This window comes from Drosophila eugracilis, unplaced genomic scaffold (assembly GCF_018153835.1).
Source record: "Drosophila eugracilis isolate 14026-0451.02 unplaced genomic scaffold, ASM1815383v1 contig_2167, whole genome shotgun sequence".
NCBI lineage: Eukaryota > Metazoa > Arthropoda > Insecta > Diptera > Drosophilidae > Drosophila > Drosophila eugracilis.
In genome coordinates this window covers 1,911,942-1,931,493 of record NW_024573052.1, presented here as the reverse complement: position 1 = coordinate 1,931,493, position 19,552 = coordinate 1,911,942, and the positions used below count along the sequence as shown (strand labels likewise).

At 42.9% G+C, this 19,552-nt stretch overlaps 4 protein-coding genes across 9 annotated transcripts in view; 3 read left to right on the top strand and 1 right to left on the bottom strand.

The window, feature by feature from the left end:
- The first annotated feature begins 8 nt into the window (after positions 1–8).
- LOC108104387 lies at positions 9–3,567 on the top strand. Of its 2 annotated transcripts, XM_017210424.2 has the most exons (6): positions 9–145; positions 212–1,664; positions 1,723–2,052; positions 2,114–2,768; positions 2,846–3,103; positions 3,172–3,567. In XM_017210424.2, exons 1-6 carry the CDS (start codon positions 98–100, stop codon positions 3,476–3,478), a joined length of 3,051 nt encoding a protein of 1,016 aa, XP_017065913.1. In that variant the 5' UTR covers positions 9–97; the 3' UTR covers positions 3,479–3,567. The 2 variants fall into 2 exon arrangements, with proteins under 2 accessions (XP_017065913.1, XP_017065912.1); XM_017210423.2 differs by having other exon boundaries at positions 9–1,664.
- Positions 3,568–4,122: 555 nt separating this feature from the next.
- On the top strand, positions 4,123–6,806 carry LOC108104388 (coatomer subunit delta). 2 transcript variants are annotated; one of them, XM_017210427.1, is made up of 8 exons: positions 4,123–4,322; positions 4,423–4,462; positions 4,526–4,749; positions 4,809–5,221; positions 5,288–5,482; positions 5,541–5,854; positions 5,925–6,036; positions 6,097–6,806. In XM_017210427.1, the coding sequence occupies exons 1-8, from the start codon at positions 4,320–4,322 to the stop codon at positions 6,389–6,391; spliced, it is 1,596 nt and encodes a 531-aa protein (XP_017065916.1). In that variant the 5' UTR covers positions 4,123–4,319; the 3' UTR covers positions 6,392–6,806. The 2 variants fall into 2 exon arrangements, with proteins under 2 accessions (XP_017065916.1, XP_017065914.1); XM_017210425.1 differs by having other exon boundaries at positions 5,285–5,482.
- A 204-nt stretch (positions 6,807–7,010) lies between these two features.
- Positions 7,011–8,158, top strand: LOC108104396. The gene is made up of 4 exons (XM_017210435.2): positions 7,011–7,145; positions 7,207–7,268; positions 7,331–7,448; positions 7,662–8,158. The coding sequence occupies exons 1-4, from the start codon at positions 7,111–7,113 to the stop codon at positions 7,747–7,749; spliced, it is 303 nt and encodes a 100-aa protein (XP_017065924.1). The 5' UTR covers positions 7,011–7,110; the 3' UTR covers positions 7,750–8,158.
- A 6,615-nt stretch (positions 8,159–14,773) lies between these two features.
- The window catches only part of LOC108104412 (myb-like protein A), a 33,247-nt gene continuing 28,468 nt past the window's right edge, over positions 14,774–19,552 (bottom strand). For all 4 annotated transcript variants that reach the window (XM_017210466.2, XM_017210462.2, XM_017210463.2 and 1 more), the window contains exon 3: positions 14,774–18,118. In XM_017210466.2, coding sequence (XP_017065955.1) covers positions 16,260–18,118 — 1,859 coding nt within the window. In that variant the 3' untranslated portion in view covers positions 14,774–16,259. The remainder of the gene's footprint in view (positions 18,119–19,552) is intronic.

Below are 19,552 nucleotides of genomic sequence, written 5' to 3'. Positions count from 1 at the left end.
TAAACAGACGCGCACTAAATACAAACGAATACGAATTTGTTTAAAGCATATTCAAAAAGATAAGTTTTACCGTAATTTTACTAACGACGCCACTAAAATGGCGGATCACAAGTATAGGCTCTTCAATGCGGTCGATCCGAGCAAAGTAAAAGTTCCCTTTAATCAAAAATTTGCCAATTTGACGCTATCCTCTCATAAAAAACGACAACAGGTATCCTTTGTGCCCAAGGAACAGCAAGAGATAAGAAATCTTCGGGGAAAAGGTCAACAGGAAGCCATGCGCGGAAATATGGGTCCGTCTGCTGGAGAAAATTCGGAGGTTACGCATTCAGATCTCAATGGGTCCGATTATATGGACGCCCTGCAGCTGAGCGCCGATGGCTGCAGCCAGGATGTGGGCGATGTTGAACATCTGTCCGCAGCCATTAGCAATTTGACAATGCAGACTACGGAGCAACAGCAGCCATCTAATCCGGAGGTCTCCATTTGTATTTCTTCTACCACGGAAGAGAACGATATCGGCGACGATGACGATGACGACGCCTCCTGCATTACTATATCAGATTCCAGCGAGGACGAAAATGAACCCGTTCCTCCCGATAGCATGGCAGTTAGCGATAGGATAACCGTGACCGATGCTGATCAAGAGGTCATACCACCGCCTATGCTCACAACCGATAAAGTGCAGCGCATACAGGCCTTTCTGCGCGATGTATCCATTGAGCGACATGAGATTGAGCGGAATGGCCCCCCAACATTATCCCCTTCCTCATTTACCAAACGACAGTCTCGGCTAGCCGAGGCCGAAACTGAATCAATGTCCTTCACCGACGACGACTGGAAGCCACCGGTTACCAGACCGATTGACAGCAGTAAACGACTGGCTGACGACGAGACGCAAGTAGATACCATCTGCTCGACAAATGTCACTCGCTTGGACAGTAGCAAGCGTCTAGCGGATGACGAAACGCAAGCTAATACCTTGGGATCAGATGATTGGGAGCCCAGTAACAGTAGCAAGCGACTGGCAGACAATGACACAGAAATCAACACTCTATGTTCCGATAACTCTTGTAGCCATAATTCTACGATCCATGAAGAACAGCCTGTTCCAACGGATTCCATTGAAATACCGGAAACTTGCAGCGAGGGCGAGCCCACGCCGCAAAAACGCAGTTCAGGTTCCTCTATATCGGGCGAGGATGAGCTTGGACCCATTCAAGTAAGCAGTATTAATATCTCAGCTAAGATCAACATCAAGATCAGTATTCCAACAATGGAGTCAAGTGAGGACGACGAAGAACAGTACCCTTCTCCCAGGGCCACGAAGTCCCTGCCTAGTTCAGAGGAGGTGCAGCACCAAGAACATCAGCAGCAGGATCCTCAGAAATCCCTTCACCAAAGATCTATGCTGTCCACGGGCGATGCTTCCGAGGATGAGCAGTTTCTCACTCACGCCGAGAAGTTGCTGAATCAATTGTATGGCAAGTCTTGGCAAACGCCGGACGTGATCCGCACTCTTAAGCGCTCCAGTGGCAGTGGCGGTAAGACAGCTCCCCTAAGGCCCAGGAATATTCCCACGGCGGCAACTACCGCTAAAAAGAACAAACCGCGTCCTCCACCCGTTAGGCCAGACGAAAGTGTCCTTGGGGATTTCAGCCTATGTAAGAAATTAAATCCAAATATCTTGAAATCTTCAATAACACGCACTTCAATCTGCAGTTACTCGAGCTCTGCGTACAACTCAGACTCCTTTAAATTCCACTCGATTGCCACCTATGCGAGCTGTCCAGACGGAGAGGCGTCCACGGAGCCAAAATCCAGTGACACGCCCACGCACCAATCATGTGGACGAGGATCGCTGGCGGAAGCTTATAGACTCCGACAGCGGTACAGATGCCTCTGACGACGAGGATGCGGATGCAACATACAGCGATAATGACAGTGACAGCACCAGCAATTCGGACAATCATAAGGGCGGCGAGATTACATACCTAGACTTGACAAAGGACGAAGTGGAGGTGATCAGCAATCCCGATGAAGATTCGCAGTGTAAGATCTATGAGGCATTGATTTTATTGACATAATCATGACATTTGTTTGCTTTTATTAGCACCCAAACTCCACCGACGTTTGGACGACATACTACGATCTTGCCGTGCCAACATTAAAAAGAAACTCCCTTCAACACCTGCACCCCAAGCCACCACTCGTCGCCAACTCTTTACACCGAACGCTGGTTTCGAAGACGAAAACGAGGCTATAGCAATAGTAGACAAGGCATTGGACCTGGACATGCTGGATGAATTGGAGAGCGACTACATGCCAGGAACCCCAGTCCATAAGCGTCTTCAAGAAGTAAAAAAGAAGTTGGGCATTGTGCAAGAAGTTCAGGTTACACCAATGCAAAGCCCAATTCTCAAATTGCTCACTCCTCAAACGGCGCCAAGCAAAGCCCCTGCCCGACCCAAAACCACCGCCACACCGAGATCTATTATCCGCAAGCCCAAAAAGCAGATCGAGCTCGCACCAATTATTAATGGCGGTAGATGCGGCTTCCTAAAATCTCTTGAGGCGCAAGTGAGCCGGGATTGTGCGGACAAAGAAGCTATTTTCTATCGTGAGAACTTTGCCAAGAAGAAGGAGCAGCTGGCCCACCATCTATTTCAGTTGTATAACACCAAGGTGTTTAACTCTGAATTAGATGTGCCCATAACCTGGTCAAAATTGCTGCGCAATACAGCCGGGCGATGCAGCAATAAGCGCCAGTAAGTGAAGTTACAACCCGATAGCCAAAGTTATCATCTTTGAAAACACTTAAACCAATTTACTGTTTCATTTGCAGAGGTACCAAGTACATGAGCGCGATAGAACTGAGCCTCAAAGTGCTGACCACAGCGGATCGCCTACGTTGCACTTTGATACATGAAATGTGTCATGCTGCGGCATGGATTTTCAATAAAGCTAGTGGACACGGACGGGAATGGAAGATGTGGGCTCAACGAGCAAATGATATGTTCCCCGATCTGCCAAAGATAGGAGTATGCCATAACTATAACATCGATTTCAAGTATACATATAAGTGTCTTAGTTGCAACATTGCGTAAGTTTTCAAAGGAATCTTACCCTTAATAAGGATATTTATATGAGAATCATTTTTTTGCACTTCAGTTCGCATGCTCACTCACGGTCACGCAAGGTGGAGAAAATACGGTGTAGTATCTGTCGTGGGCCCATCACCCTGTTCCTTAATAAAAAGGACAAGCAAGGAAACACCGTGTGCACACCGGTCGGCGAGGCAAAGGGATTCGCTAAGTTTGTCAAGGATAACTTCCAGAAGTACAAGCAAGACAACATGAAAGCCGACCAGGTCATGCGTATTTTAAGCGTAGAGTACGCCAAGCAGAAAAATAAAGGAACGGGAGAGAACGCGGCGTCGATCGCCACTCAGGTGGAAACGATGGTCCTTAATGATTAGCATACAAATTTGTCTAAAATTATTTTAAATATTTTTGTATATAACAACCTTTAAGATTGTGTGAAGACTTGAATATATTTATAGACGTGTTTATTTTGTTTAAAATATTCTATCTTCTAGTTTATGTTGTTACATACCAAGAAACAAGGTTTCCATTTAAATTTAACGGGCACTCAAAAGACAGTATTGTATAATTCCATTTTATACAGCCGGCTTCCGGTGGCGGTGTTGGAAAATGAGAGAGCATTGCACCCTGTAATCATAAAAGTGACGGATATTTTGTTTATTCGTTTTTATGAAATTAAATGTTAAAAAGAACAATAAAATGAAAAAAGAAAAACTCTACTCTACTGGGTATAAAACACATTAATATACATTCATATAAGAAATAAACATAGGAAACTAAAATGTTTCTTTCATACCACCATACGTTAACATGAGCTAACTAGACATAAAGAAATAGATAACAATAAAAACAACAATTGGTCTATAAATGACTTAATATTTAAACTGCTCCACAATAAACTTAAATCATATTAATGTTTAACGAAAACGTGTAAATTAATAAGTTGTAGGGTATATCTAAACCGTTTCTCTGGCTCAACGGTGGCGAATATACGGTCAATTTCCGCAGAGGCTCTGGTCACATCAGTTCACACTCACACAGAGCCACCGTAAACATTTTGTCGCAGAACCGAACACGTCAGCTACGCGCATTGATTGAAAAACAACTTTTCTAGCGACCAGCAAATCCGATCCGTAGCAGCAGTCCATCCTGCGCCGTCCGCATCCGATCCGTGAAGTATTTGCCCGGGACAAAAACGTGAAACGCAGCTGCAAAATGGTAAGAGCCCCGACCTACACATACACATACACGTCGGCGAATTTGGGGCTTATCGGGGTATTGTATTCCGGAATTATCGTTTAATCTATCCGACTTGCAGGTCCTCATTGCTGCGGCAGTCTGCACGAAGAATGGCAAAGGTGAGTGACTTGCATATCCTTTTACATAGAAAGATGTAATTAATGCATAACGTATACGCATAGTGATTCTGTCACGTCAGTTCGTGGAGATGACGAAGGCACGCATCGAGGGATTGCTAGCCGCCTTCCCTAAGCTCATGACCGCTGGCAAGCAGCACACCTACGTGGAGACAGACTCCGTGCGCTACGTCTACCAGCCTATGGAGAAGCTTTACATGTTGCTCATTACCACAAAGGCCAGCAACATTCTGGAGGATCTGGAGACGCTGCGCCTCTTTTCGAAAGTGGTAAGCTCTGGACTCGTGGCGAAGAAATCGCATAGCTAATTTGTACCAAATCCTTACAGATCCCAGAGTACAGTCATTCGCTAGACGAGAAAGAGATCGTGGAGAACGCCTTTAACCTGATCTTCGCCTTCGACGAGATCGTGGCTCTGGGCTACAGGGAAAGCGTCAATTTGGCCCAAATCAAGACCTTTGTGGAAATGGACTCACATGAGGAGAAGGTCTACCAGGCCGTGCGACAGACACAGGAACGAGAGGCGCGGCAGAAGATGCGGGAAAAGGCCAAGGAGTTGCAGCGCCAGCGTATGGAAGCCAGCAAACGGGGCGGTCCCTCTCTAGGCAGTATTGGTGGTCGCAGTGGCGGCTTCAGCTCTGACAGTTTCGGTAGTAGTGGTGTGAGCAGCAGCTCTGGCGGCTCCAGTGCCACCATCGGGATTACTTCAATCGACGTGGACACCAAATCCAAGACGGCTGTGTAAGTTCTCTATTCATATTGAGTTTCATTTGGTCTCCCAGTTAATTGTGGAAATTTCATCAGCAGTAAACCAACTTCGCGTAATGCCCTCAAATTAGGTGGCAAGTCTAAGGATGTTGACAGTTTTGTGGATCAGTTGAAGAGTGAGGGTGAGAAGATTGCCAATCTAGCTCCGGCGGCCCCAACTGGAGGCTCAAGTGCTGCTGCCAGCGCTAGTGCAGCAGCCAAGGCTGCCATCTCAGCGGATATTCACAAAGAGAGGTTTGTATCTGTATGGTATTTGTCAAGAGTTTATGTAATGCGGAATCTCTCAATCCAGTGTGCACCTCAAGATTGAGGATAAGCTGGTGGTGCGTCTTGGACGCGATGGTGGCGTCCAGCAGTTCGAGAACTCGGGTCTATTAACGCTGCGCATTACGGACGAGGCCTACGGTCGGATCTTGCTAAAGCTGTCCCCCAATCACACACAGGGCCTGCAGCTGCAGACACATCCCAACGTAGACAAAGAGCTTTTCAAGTCGCGCACCACCATTGGGCTAAAGAACCTGGGCAAGCCGTTCCCTCTCAACACCGACGTCGGTGTGCTTAAGTGGCGTTTCGTCTCGCAGGACGAGTCGGCCATTCCACTGACCAGTAAGTTTCCCTTGAAACACTCATTGCCTCTCTCTCACTTACGTGCTGGTGCTTCTTACTCTTTTTCCAGTCAACTGCTGGCCGTCAGATAATGGAGAGGGTGGCTGCGATGTGAACATCGAGTACGAACTGGAGGCACAGCAGCTGGAGCTGCAGGACGTTGCCATTGTCATTCCCTTGCCGTAAGTATATTATTTGTAAAAATCCTTAAGACATTTCTCATTTCTTTCGCTACTTTTCAGAATGAATGTGCAGCCCTCAGTAGCCGAATACGACGGCACCTACAACTACGATTCACGCAAGCATGTGCTGCAGTGGCACATTCCCATCATCGATGCTGCCAACAAGTCGGGCTCCATGGAGTTCAGCTGCAGCGCCTCCATTCCAGGCGACTTCTTCCCCTTGCAGGTGTCCTTCGTCTCGAAAACGCCGTACGCGGGCGTTGTTGCCCAGGATGTTGTGCAGGTGGATAGCGAGACGGCGGTTAAGTATTCCAGCGAATCTATTCTGTTCGTAGAGAAGTACGAGATCGTGTAGGCCAAGCCTCTGGCCTCGCCCACCTAAGTAGTACATAAAATATACCTAGAAATCCATTATTTTTTCCGGGGCGATTTGATGCAACACACGATTGATTCAATAGCAGCAGCATGTTAAAGATTATTTTTTATATGTTTCGAACTTTGGATACTTATAGCGCGAACAGCTTCTCAGAGCAAGTAATTCGAAAAAATATATATATATTACAAAATCCAATTAATAAAATTAAATTTATGCACTCCAAACGCTGCTTAAATCGGTATAAATAAATGAAAGGCGCATAATTGAAGTTGGCGATTGTGAAGTATTTTGTTTCCTGTGGTTCGTCTTAACCCCCTTTATTTGAAATATACTTTATGTAAAATGCTATGAATAAACGTTACACATTATGTGCATACAATTACTGATAACAGAAGAGGGCGTTTTCTTACTGAAATCTGGCATACAGTACATATTTACAGATTATCAGAATATGATTGTGAGAGTAAAGCTTTCGCTTCAATAATATTTCAGTTCCTTCCGTTAAAATTGAATATTTTGAATTTGAGTGATTCTCTTCAAATTTTGCCCACTGTATCTGGTATTTTTGTGGTGGTAATATGCCGGGCGGTTTGGCTTCATGATGTTTTACGCGACCGGTCACACTAGTCATTGTTTTGATTCTTTTCTTGCTTTGTTTTTTTCACTACCCTTGGAGTTCTTAATTAAAAGCCTTGTCCATGGAGCAGCAACTGGAGAAGGTCTTGGGAGAAATGTAAGGATGCCTTCGAGCACTGTACAGATTTTTGAAAATAACTAATAAACCCTCTTTGCAGCGCCGCGCGACAAGACACCGTGGGAGCTTTGCTGGCGAATCGTCAGGGATTGTGTCTTGGCAGTAAGTATCTGGGATTTAGTCTGATAAATCGATTGCCATAATGTTGTTTGGGACTCTTTCAGCCAAGGGCGACATTGATCCAAACGTGTCCGGCATCGGAATGGCCATTTCCGAACAGGTGGCCAAACTGGAGCCGAACACCACGGTTCCGGCAACAATTTGCCTGTACAGCGGCAACAAGTAAGTTGTGGAATTCCAAGTATTTAGAAGATAAAGATATGGAAATGGTTTTGGAGAGCCATTGGTACAAGTTGCCAGGAGTTATGACCTAAAATAAGCATGTGTTCTGTTTTTCATTTCAAACATACTGGTCATAGAGTAAGAACAAGTGGCAAATTTGTTTTATCATCTCTCTGGCAGTGTATTAATCAATTCTCTGTATATCTTCTGCAGGCGCTGTGTGATTCAGAAGGATGGCGAGATCACAGGCGTGATCTTCAAGCAGGAGACGCCTGCATCGGCGACCGCCGCCAGCAACTAACAGAAGCTGGGGCCTCAAGCGCAACTCTCAGGCCAAATACGCAAGTCAAGATACGGATACAAAGTCAAAATACAGATATATCTTCCAAGATGCGACAGCTTCGCTCGATTGCCCGAGGGCAGCGCATGTTACATTTGCCTCTCGTTCTAACCGATAACCCTAACCATTGTTTTCTACGACTCGCATAGCTATAAGCATTACGGATTACGCATTACGGAATATGCATTACGGATTACGCATTACGGAATACGCATTACGGATTACGCATTAAGCACTGCTGTTAGTCGCCATGTCTAAATCAGCCTAGCGCTATCATAATGTATGTACATATAGACAGACTTTGTACGTTTAAGCCCAAAAGTGATTGAAGCATATACACCAATTAAAATTATAGCGATGAAGCAAGCCAGCGAAAAAGCTTTTGAACTTGGCAGTTTTCTCGATTTTCAGCCGTAATTACTCAATCATAACGGCGTGGTGTGGTTCGTGCTGCAGTTTCTTTAACATTTTCCGGGTTTGCAATCGGGGTTGGGTGCACCGCATCGAGGAAATGCCGCCGCCCACGTCATGTAAGAAGTGATACATATACATACACACACATTCATGCATACGTAGACGTGGACATGGCATGCTGCATGCAACGAGGCAACAACATCGCAGCGGTATCAGTAGTGCCAGCAGACAAATTGCTGCTCATTCCGCAGCCCACGAGCCTTGGTTTTTGTAATACAGTCAAACCTCTATAGCAGAAACATAAAAGATTTCAAATATTCAATAATAACGGAAGTTTCGGTGGTTAAAAACTTCAAAGATCTATCTTAGCTCTTCAATGGTATATCCTATATGCATAGGAAAAAAACTGGCTAAAAACCAGACGTAGTTAGGATGGGCTGTATTTCGAAAGTAGTATGACAACCCACAAAATGTTTCCACACGTAAGGTGTGGCGCCTAAAATCGATGGGAAAACTTCACTTGGCGGCACCTGATATTAATCCCTGGCTCCTGGTACCTGGCCAGGAGGAGAGGAGCTCGCTTGGCTGGTTTTGTGCCTAAGATGGTAAGGCGGCGGTGTGATGCAATCGCATCCTATCGCTGGCAGCGCAAGCTTCGAAATTCCATTAATTAAACACATAAAACCTATGATATTCATGCACATCTGCCAGGTAGGTAAACCCATTCTGTTTATGCCTCGTGTTTACCTGTTGCAAAGCTCCGAAACCGAAACCGAAACAGCCTTGAACTTTCACCACGGGGCATTGGCGACCCACGTGTGGCGTCTAGGCCTCCGTCTCAGTCTTCATTTCGTATTTTTCTGTGTGCGTTTTTTCCCTTATTTCTGTGGGTGTCGAAAAGCTGCGGCTGTGCAAGGTAAATACCACAGAGACAACAAAGTTGATAAAACATGACAAAAACAAAAACAATTAACGCCGAAATTGGCAGCCAAGGTGCGTTTGTTTAGCCGCAGCGAAGCCTTCAACTTGAATTAAACGTTCAGTTGGCCGATGGGATACATCATGTGGCCACTGATGGCCTAGGGATTGGGTTTCTTTTAAGTATCTTCTTTCAGTATCTTTAAATTTTAGAACTTTTAAGTTCCCATTGTAATATCACTGAAAGCCTTTATTACTTATACGCGGTGTTATACCGTAAAAAGTAATCTTCAATATTAAAAGTTGATTATGAATAGAATAGTCATCATCATTACTATCATGCTGATATAAGAAACTAATCTGTGTTCGTCGAGCATTAACCCACACATGATTCGTGGTCATTAAGGCGGGCTTCACTCTCGCTTTCAAAAGAACTACTACGACGATGAGAAAAACTGGTTACCTTTTCTCTAAAAGTGAAAGTGCCAGTGGCAGGATGATTCACGATGCAGTCCAGAAGAAATTCCAACTTCAACTGCATTTTTAACACAACCAAAGCCAAAGCCAAAGCCGACCAGACCTGATCGAAAACCACGAAGTGGGCAGCTGGCGGGCGTTGAGAATTACGATATGTGTCTGGGACATGAAAATTCCCCACTTTTCAGAGCACCTGAGTTATGAGGGGCTATTCAACATAAATTAGTTGAGGCAAATATGCGATAAATAAACAAAAAGCTCCTTAAAATAAACAATACGATGTTGATATTGAGCTATGCTGCATGGATATGATTGTATTCATAACTTATTGTTAGCATAATGATTTGTATTTAAATGATCTTTCAATTAATTAATTAATCATTCTTTTCAAAAGCTGCTACATATGTTCAATCCATGGAACATGGAACTTATGAAAGTCAGTCAAGCTTGATAAACTAAATAGTAGTTCACATTACAGGCAATCGATATGTATAATTGGAAATAGATCAATTCCATGCTCGATTGCAATTCGATTAGGCCAATAATTGGACTGCACTTGGGGGGGTAAAGAAAATCTACACAGGGAAACATTTGGAGTTTCAGAATATTTCTTAGAAAATATTGCAAGTTTAAAGCCATGATTTTCGTTGACTTTTCTTTTAATCACTTTGCTAGTATTCATTTCTGCTTAAATATATATTTAAGCCATAACAACAACCCACTTGAGCCATCTAATTTTCTTGCTGTGCACCTACAAGCGGCAACCCGTTAGCAGTTTCCATACGAAACATGTCCATATGGAGGGGCCTATCATCTCACCACTCATATTGCTCCGTTTTGGGTAATTATGTCATGGGGAGTGCGGCTAATCGCCGCCGCGAAATTCCCTCAGTCGATGCCAACTATCACGTCATCGCGTCATAGGTCTATATGTATCATATATATATATATATGTACCTACATAGATATAAGCTTTATGCCACAAAATTACGACATTTGGACTTGGAATATGTTGATTTTGTTTACATTTCTGTCACCACGCAGATAAAAACGTAGATTGAACATTGGAATACCCAAATGGCCAGCTCAATGAGCTTTGACTAGCTAGATTAGATCTTAATAATCAGGGCTTAGCTGGGCCTAAAGGAAGACTACTAGATACTAGTATATAAAAGAAGTTAAAATGGGTTTGATTTTAGATTCAAATTAGCAAATGGAAGCTCGAATAAAGTAACCCTTTCATCTGTCATAGACCATGGCCAGAAACGAGAGTGAAAACAGTTTGATGGGCATAGAAATGAATGGCTATTTATAATCGGATCGTATAATAAACACAGTAGGCGGGTCAGCAGGTGACGCCAAAGCTCAGAAGAATGAATAAATATATCTTGAAGACGCCAGCGGTGACTTCTTTTGAGAAATGCTAAGGCCAATGAATCATCATGTTTTTGGGGGGAACTCGATTTGGGGCTATCGCCATATTTGGTTAATTTTAAAAATGATTTTGAATATTACACAAGCTCCGACATGAATCATGGGTGTTTCATTCGGCCATACGCTATTTTTAAACTCTTTGCATCTTGACAAGCTGCGCTCTGAACATCTGGCCAGATAAACCCCTTTAAGTACATGCACTAAATGTGGTTTTTAAGATATTAAGCGAATTATTCATTTGGATTTAAGTGAGATTATCATTAGCTATTGTTGGAAACGCGTGAGTTTTGCTATTGAAATAGCATACGACTGCAGTTTTTTGTTATCTAAAATTGTGTCATCTGCCGTAACGACTGTAAAACGAGCATTTAATTGTTTTAGTTTGAGGTGAAATTTGCATGCGGCTCATGGGAGTCGACGACTGTTTGTCTGGCCAAAAGCCTTAAATGGGGGGAAATTACTTGTACAAAAAGGAAAAACAAACACAAAAGCACACAATAGCGCGATGTTATCTTTGGTTTTTTTTTTTTGTTTTCTATATTGACTCTCCCGATTGAGATTCTCGAGCGCGGCGATTGCATAATCGAGTCTGGCGAGTGTTTTGGGCTTTGGGTTCGTGCACGGGGCATTACCTATAGATCGCATCTACATAGTATCTCTCTGGTATATATATATATATATATAGTATAGATGATCGCCAACACATCCCAACTTCCCCTATATACCAGACAATTAAAACAATTGATGCGATTTCTCGCACAAATGTGCCAAACACGAACGTTCAATTTATATTTAGTCGATCGCCTTCATCCGTCAAATGATCATCAATAGTCCCCCGTTTAGCCCCCTTTTGGCCCCCTTTGGCCCCCCTTTGGCCCCCCTCGTTCATCTCAGTCACGAAGCAAAGGCAAGAAATAAATCGATTTAAAGTCGATCAGTAGTTTTTCTGACTTTTGCTCTGAATATTTTGTTTCATTTTCTGACAATGTAAGTGCTGTGGGTGAAAATCTTAATTTCGAAAAAAACTAACTAATTTTCCCTACCCAAAAGTAGAGTTACTTTTATAAGCTAATTACTGATCAACTTTTTCTTTCAGTGCTTGAATATTTCGTCATCAGCATCATCATTAACCTGCCGCTCTTGAATCACTTTCTACTTTCACTGCTGCACACGCACACCGTCGCAGCGAAACCCATATATACCCATGCAGGCTTTTCATTTCGCACTTCAATGCTAACATGGCCAAAATTGACGTCAGCAATGGCTGGTAACTAACCCTTTTTTTGGCTTAGGGCTGACAATCAAATTACTATAGCTTCTTTCGATCTAATAGCTTATAGCTAATAGAACCATCGATCAGCGATTAGCGATCAGCAACGCAGATGTCTAAAAATACCTGATCTCAGGGTAGTACTCGCTGATTGCTAATTACTTAGTTGGGCAAATAGTTTTTGAACTTTTGAAAGAACCCTCAGCTGATCACACAGATCGCAGCGGCACTTCCGCAAGTTGGCATTACAGCTGTTGACCGCAGGTGCAGATACAAATAGTACAGTGGAGAGTGCCTAAGAGTCACTCAGATTTTGATTCTCAAACATAAGAATAGTAACCATTGAGATTCAGATATAGATACTTATCATCTTCATAATAAAATCCCTTGAGGCATTGGATTATCTTAAGTCTTCCGATACTTAAGCATTTTCCGATCGCTCTCTCTCTCTCTCTCTTATCCACTGACCTTGCATCGCAGGGCCAGAGCATCGCCAGCCGGGTGAAAAACACACGCTGTTTGATCTTGATCGCCGCACTAAGGTAACGCGGTCTGTAAGTAGCTAATATAGTGAGGCAGTAACAAGCCATATGTTTGCCCAAGGTAAATAAATTCATCTAAATTAGCTTCAGATATGCGTAGGTATTCTTGTTAACATTGTTTAACAGCGTTAACTGTTAACTGTTTTGTATTTTCCCAAAAAGAAATTACCACTTGCCCAGATCCAAGAGATTTCCCCAGCTGACGTCTGTATTTTATCTGCGCGATCAAAGTGCTTTCGTCATGCCAAACTTTTCTCCTTCTTTCCCTTGATATCAAAGAATACTAATACTACTAAGAACATAATGCTGCAAAGAAACAGTCAGCACATTTTATGTTTATAAACTCCCATATTCCGGCCCTTCCTATCCTCAAGCAGTATTTTGCTTTGCTAATGTTCAGGATATGGAATGTAATACCTCGTTGAGTTCGTTTTCTTATTCATATCAAAACTGCACTCACAGTTTGAAATGCCAAAGTTGGGCCATTTTTCGAAAAATGTGGGTATAGGGGCTTAAAGTGTTGGTTGTTAACTGCATAAAACGGTCAATGGTTTAGCTGTGCACCTTGTTTTCACAAAGTTAGAGCTAAGAAACGGCAACAAAACCGGGATCTCTACTGCCAAAAAGGCGTATACTTGATTTTGGGCCCCAGAATTTCACTTTTTTAGCCATAGCACAGTCAAAAATGGTCCAAATGGGGAATATAATACCTCGTAGAGCTCGTAATTTAATTGCCATGATTCCCAATTGATTCGCATTCAAATCTGTGAAACTTCATTTTTGGCCCATTTTTGAAAATTTTGATGATGGTACCCCTTATCAAAAATGCGAAATTTGGGCCAAAATTGATTTTCCCAAAATCGAAAAACGAGTGATAGGGGTGGTTAGTATTGGTCGTTAGCAGCACAAAACAGTATTTAATTTGGCTGTGCGTCCTGTTTTGACCGAGCTAGAGCTAAAAACCCGAAAATAATATTGCAAATTTCTGCCAAAAATTGATTTCCAGATTTTTCAGGCATTAAATCAGAGCTCGCACCACAAAATAAGAACAATATAGATATAAGCAAGTATAGAGATTTAAAGTTTTGATTGTTAGCTGCATGAAACTGTCGTTGTTTTGCCTATGTGGCTTGTTTAGACAAAGTTAGAGCTAAGAAACGGCAATGAAACCGGGACTTATGCTGCCAACAGGCGTATACTTGATTTTGAGCACAAAATAATCAGTTTTTTTGCCACAGCACAGTCAAAAATGGCCCAAATGGGGAATGTAATACCTCGTAGGGCTCGTAATTTGATTGCAATGGTTCAAAATTGGTTTGCATTCAAATCTGGAAAACTTCATTTTTGGGCATTTTTTGAAAATTTGTATGAAAAAAAAAAAATTTTTATCAAAAATCCGAAATTTGGGCCAAAATTGATTTACCCAAAATCGAAAAACGAGTGATAGGGGTGGTTAGTATTGGTCGTTAGCAGCACAAAACAGTCATTATTTTGGCTGTGCGTCCTGTTTTGACCGAGCTAGAGCTAAAACCCCGCAATAAAAGTTGCAAATTTCTGTTAAAATTCTGTTTCCTGATTTTTCAGACCTTAAAACAGAGCTCCCACCAAAAAATCAGAGCAAAGCAAGTATAGGGGTTTAAAGTTTCGGTAGTTAGCTGCATAAAACAGTCGTTGTTTAGCTAGTTAGTTAGAGCTAAGAAACTGCAGCAAGCCCGGGCTCTCGGCTGCGAAATACGTATACATGATTTTGGTGCTCAAAAAATCAGTTCTTTGGCCATAGGCCATTATGCCAAAAGAGATAACAGCTTTTGATATACAGAACAACAAAAATATGTAAAAATATTCCCATCAAAGTTAAAAGTTTAAGAAATGAAGATTTAATGTAGAATTAACCAAAACCCAAAGTAAGAAGCCGACCTTAAAGGCGATATTTAGTTTTAAACAAATCATTGTTTCTTTTATTCTTTTACAATTTGTCGTTGTGCTTTTGCATTACTTTTCTTTTCCGTTCTGTTCAATACAGAAACAGCCGCTCAATCGCAGTGTACTTGTGCTGAAACTTATGCTGCTAATGCTGCTAGGAACATCGATTATCGAATAAAGAATTCCTTGGCTCGTTTTCACAAAATCGAATCAAGGAGTAATGGTATTACGCGTCGATGGTTTCCCCAAAGGGAAAGCCAAGAAAAAAAAAGTTGGTTGGTATAACTTAGGCTAGAATGAAGGAGAGTTCAATGTGAAAAATTATAAGCTTAAAGAAAAATTTTCAAATGAACTTGTCGCGGCGTGAATTCGTTAAATAAATAATCAAAAAGTTTTTTCTTTTTTTTGTGTTTTTTGTGTTTTTTTTTTTTGGGAAAAAATGAAGCATACTCGCAGAAGATTAAACTAACTTACGTTTATGTAACGTTTAGTGTATAAAGTAGTTAAAATTAAACTTTACTCTCTTCTCTACGCTTCGCTTTGCTTCTTCCGTTTGTATATATGAGATGCTTTATTCGTAAAAAATAATAAAAGAAATGATTGGTTGTTTTGGGACTAAAAAACGAAACGAAACGAAACGAAATTAAATATAAGCTAATGGTGGTAGGTAAAAATTGGATGATAAATGGAGTGATTTTAGTTGAAAGTTTTGGTCGAAACTAAAAAGTATTTGGATTGCCTTTCTTCTGTGTATATTTTTTTGTATTTTTTCTATTTATCTTTTTGTTTAATGTTTTTGTTTGATTTTTTAATGTTTGCTTTTAGTTATCATTTTTCATTTTTCATTTTTCATTTTTCATTTTTCATTTTCCATTTGTCGTGTAAATATATATGTGAGAAAGTGAAAAAAACATCACAGCTAAAACTTCAGTACATTTTCTCGTGGTTCGAAATTAATCAAGAATATTAATAAAAAAAAAAAAAAAACAATACGTTTATATATATGTACATATGTAGATTAAAGTTCTATTTTCTTTTTTTTCTCTCTATAAATGTACGCTTACAAAATGTACCCTATATATCGGTGTGCATCGCATATAAATCTTGGTTTATCCTTCTTTTCCTCTTTTTTTTTTCGTTTGTTTCTTGCCATTTTGTCATTTTGGATATTTTGGATATTTAGCGATTTACTTGATATCTTCTATATATATATATATATGCATATATATATATATATATGTATATTATACGCTGGCCCAGCACCTGGCAATGGGGCTCTAAATAACACGGACTTATCAGATATATCGGTGTTATAGCTAGATACCGATTGCCAGGTGGGCGACCCAGCTGAGATTTTAGGATTGTGGTTTCTTGAAATACGGTACAAACTAGTCGGATCCTAACTGGCTTATCAACTAAAAGTACTTGTGCTGGCACCCCCCTTGCGTTTGATATAACCCTCCCCCCAGGCCCCCTCCCCCCAGCCCACCTCATTAATCATCCCAGCTCCATGAGGGATCCTGTTCCCGGTTGATCCGCCACAGCATTAACTCCATACAGGCACGTGAGTCCTCGAAGCTGCTGTGTCCTGTGGTCCCATCACCACTCTGGATCTCCCGCTTCAGATGGACCTTGGTCAGGTGACGTAGGGCCCGGCGATATGGAAATCCACTGCAATGGGGAAAGCTAATGGAGGTATCGATCAGGGTGTTGTGCACCAGACGCAGTGCCCGCAAATCGTTATCCAGCCCGTGCCCAATAAGGATCGTGTCCGCTGCGATCAGTTCGAGGAGATCTCTTTGGACCTCGGCCAATGTCTTGGCCCCGGAACGCAGATCCCTTTCTGTAATACCCGAATACCGGGTATTGTAGTCTATAATGTCGCACTCGGGCCGTACGAAGTGCTCGTACACCAGCTGTCCATTGAGGGCCACTAGGGAGACCTTGGTCACGTCCAGTCCACGACCTGTATAGCTCATCTCGCAGTCCAGGGCATATACAGCAGGCTCCTCGTCGTTGGATTCACGATGTTGGGTCCTCACGAAATCGTAGTAGGGCCCATTGACCCCTCCCACTGAACCCGTCCATACATGCCGATCGCTTAGGCAGCAGCCCGGCGAGGATTCCTCGCCCTCGTTGCAGCAGGTCCAACGTCCGTGGCAGACGCCGTCATAGTACCGTTGATACTTGCCCGAATGGTACTGGCACTCCTCGCGGTTCAAGTACTGGCCCGTCAGCTCGTCCACCAAAAAGTGGCGCTTGCAGCGTGCACACGGCTTGGCCAGACTACGCTCCACCTGAACGTACTGGCAGTACTTCAGCTCCAGACTTAGTTCGGCGTCGCCAGCGGATGAGGATGAGGAGTTCGAGGACTCACATTCGCTGCCGCTCCATTCACCGCCAGATTCCGAATCCATAGATCGCGGTGAACTGTTGCCGGAGTCGCTCGAGATGGCCACCTCTACTTCCTCCTCAGCTCCTCGGTTGGTCAGGCCGTCATGGCAGTTGATCACCGTGACTGCCGGCGCTGTTTCCGCCAGTGCAGCTGCAAAACTCATATGGGGCAGGCACTTGAAGATCTCAATGGCGCCTTCGTGGACTACAGACTCCACCGGATAGCCATAGACCCTAAGCAGGTGGTGATCGATGACATGGCGTCGAAGTTGTTGCACCAGACTTCTGTCATCCAGATCAAGCTGCTCGTATTGTCGAAGTGGAGGAACCAGGAAGTTGGCATTCTGGCGACCACGTTCCCGCTCTCGGCGCCATTCCAGTGCTGCCCCCGGCATCAAAGATCGCTCGATACGCTTCCTATTGCCATTGGCATGTGGGGAGCTGGTGGGCGAACTAGTGGGCGAACTTAAGGCCGAGGAAGAGCTGCTGTCGCAGGTCTTCCTTTGGTTGTTGCCGCCGTGCTTGTTGATGTTGCTGCTGCTGCTGCTGCCGCCGCTGCTGCTGCTGCTGGCACATTTTCCTGACTTCTTGTTGCTGCTGCGCTTCTGCTGCTGATTGGGATTGGCCTGCTGCTGCTGCTGTTGCTGCTGCTGCTGGCGCCACTTGCTATTTGGCTGTTTGGTTTTCTGGCCCACCACCACGACCGTAGCGGCAGCTGGCTTCTGGCCATTTTGATCGGAATTACGAATCTGCTGCTGCTGGCCGGTTGACTTTTGCTGTCGCTTGGAGCGGCTTTTGTTGCCACTTGCAGTAAGATTGTTGCAACGACTGCCACCGTTTGTATGTCCCTTGGCCTTGTTCAGATGCTCTCGACTGGAGTCGATGTCCTCGCTGGTAGCCTCGCTGCTAGTGCTATTGCGATGTCCTGGATTGTGCTTGTGCTGGCCAAGGAATTTGTCTGTGAAAAGGGATAAGTTTATAAATTAAATTAAATATAAATAAATAATAACTTATGTTAATTTCTTAAATTTATTCAAATTTCCTCCTCTCCTAAACTTAATGCTAATTTATTGAAGTTAAATAATTAACCACGTGAATTTCTGTCAATAAAATAAAATATTCGTTTGGAAATTCAAATTTCTGATAACGTACACACGCTCGCACACAATCGAAGACACTAAATACCCAGGCACACACACACACACACACACAGACACCAGCATGCTTATCAACAAACGCCACGTGCTTTTGAGTAGTTCTCTCTTTCGCTATTCTTACACTGAGAAACATTCCAGGGCTGTTTTATGTTTTAAAAATTGTCTATTTTATGTTTTACTCTTTCTTAATCCGATCTTTTAAGCCTTAAGATCTTCTTAATCATAATTTAATTTACCTCTAAAAACCCTCTACCCATTTCTTGCCGTGTACGTATACATGTGTATTTAATTTTTGATAGTGTGATTTGATTTAGGGAAGGTTACGCATGACTGGAAATTAAGGCATGTGTGCGGCGGGGTTCCTACCTCGAGTTTTTTGTTGATTTTTTATTTTTTTTTTGCTAATTCAGCTTATTTGGTTGCCACCCAAACGGGCGTGCTTAAAAAGAGGGGAACGGGCTGTGGTTAGTGAGGAGTGGCGACTCTCGTGTTGACGCATTACAATTATAAACATTTTTATTATGACTATTATATGCCGCCTGTTATTATTATTTCTACCTATTAAGCGCTTTATGCTGCCGCGGCTTCCGCATTTAGCTCATCATGCATGCTCCCCCCAAATTCCCTTCCATTCCCATTTTAATTCTCGTTTTAAGTTGCCCACCCCCCCCTAAAAAAAAGGGGGGGTTTTCAGCTGGTAGCTAAGCTGGCCTGACCTGTTGTGGTAGATTTACTTTTTGGAACTTTTTGGGGTTTACATTTTGCTGAGAATCCATCAAGTCTTGACTTCTTGATTGAATGAAACTTTTTAACCAGAATTTATGAATATTTATATAGGTCTCTACCTCTGGCTATATATCAATGTAGATATAGCAATCGCCCCCCCTCCTCCTTCTATCTAACTAGGATATACATTCAAATTGACGCACTCAACCATGTCAGGTCTTCCTATTCCGTCAATTGTCGCCTCCGTCACTCGGTGGGGTCGTCGCTATGACGACATTTTCTTATCGGCATGCTGCTTCCTGCCTGCCTGCCTGCTGATTGGTGAAATGCCAAACACTTCCTTGTAGTGAAAAGCATTCAAGCACTTCCTTGATACACACTCATCTATATCTCAGCTCGCCATACAATATATATAAATATATATATATATATGAAGAGCCGCCCTGTTTTGGGGCCCCAGAAAGTGTCAGCCTGACTCTGGCTAAAATTGAATTTCAAAGCGCGCATAG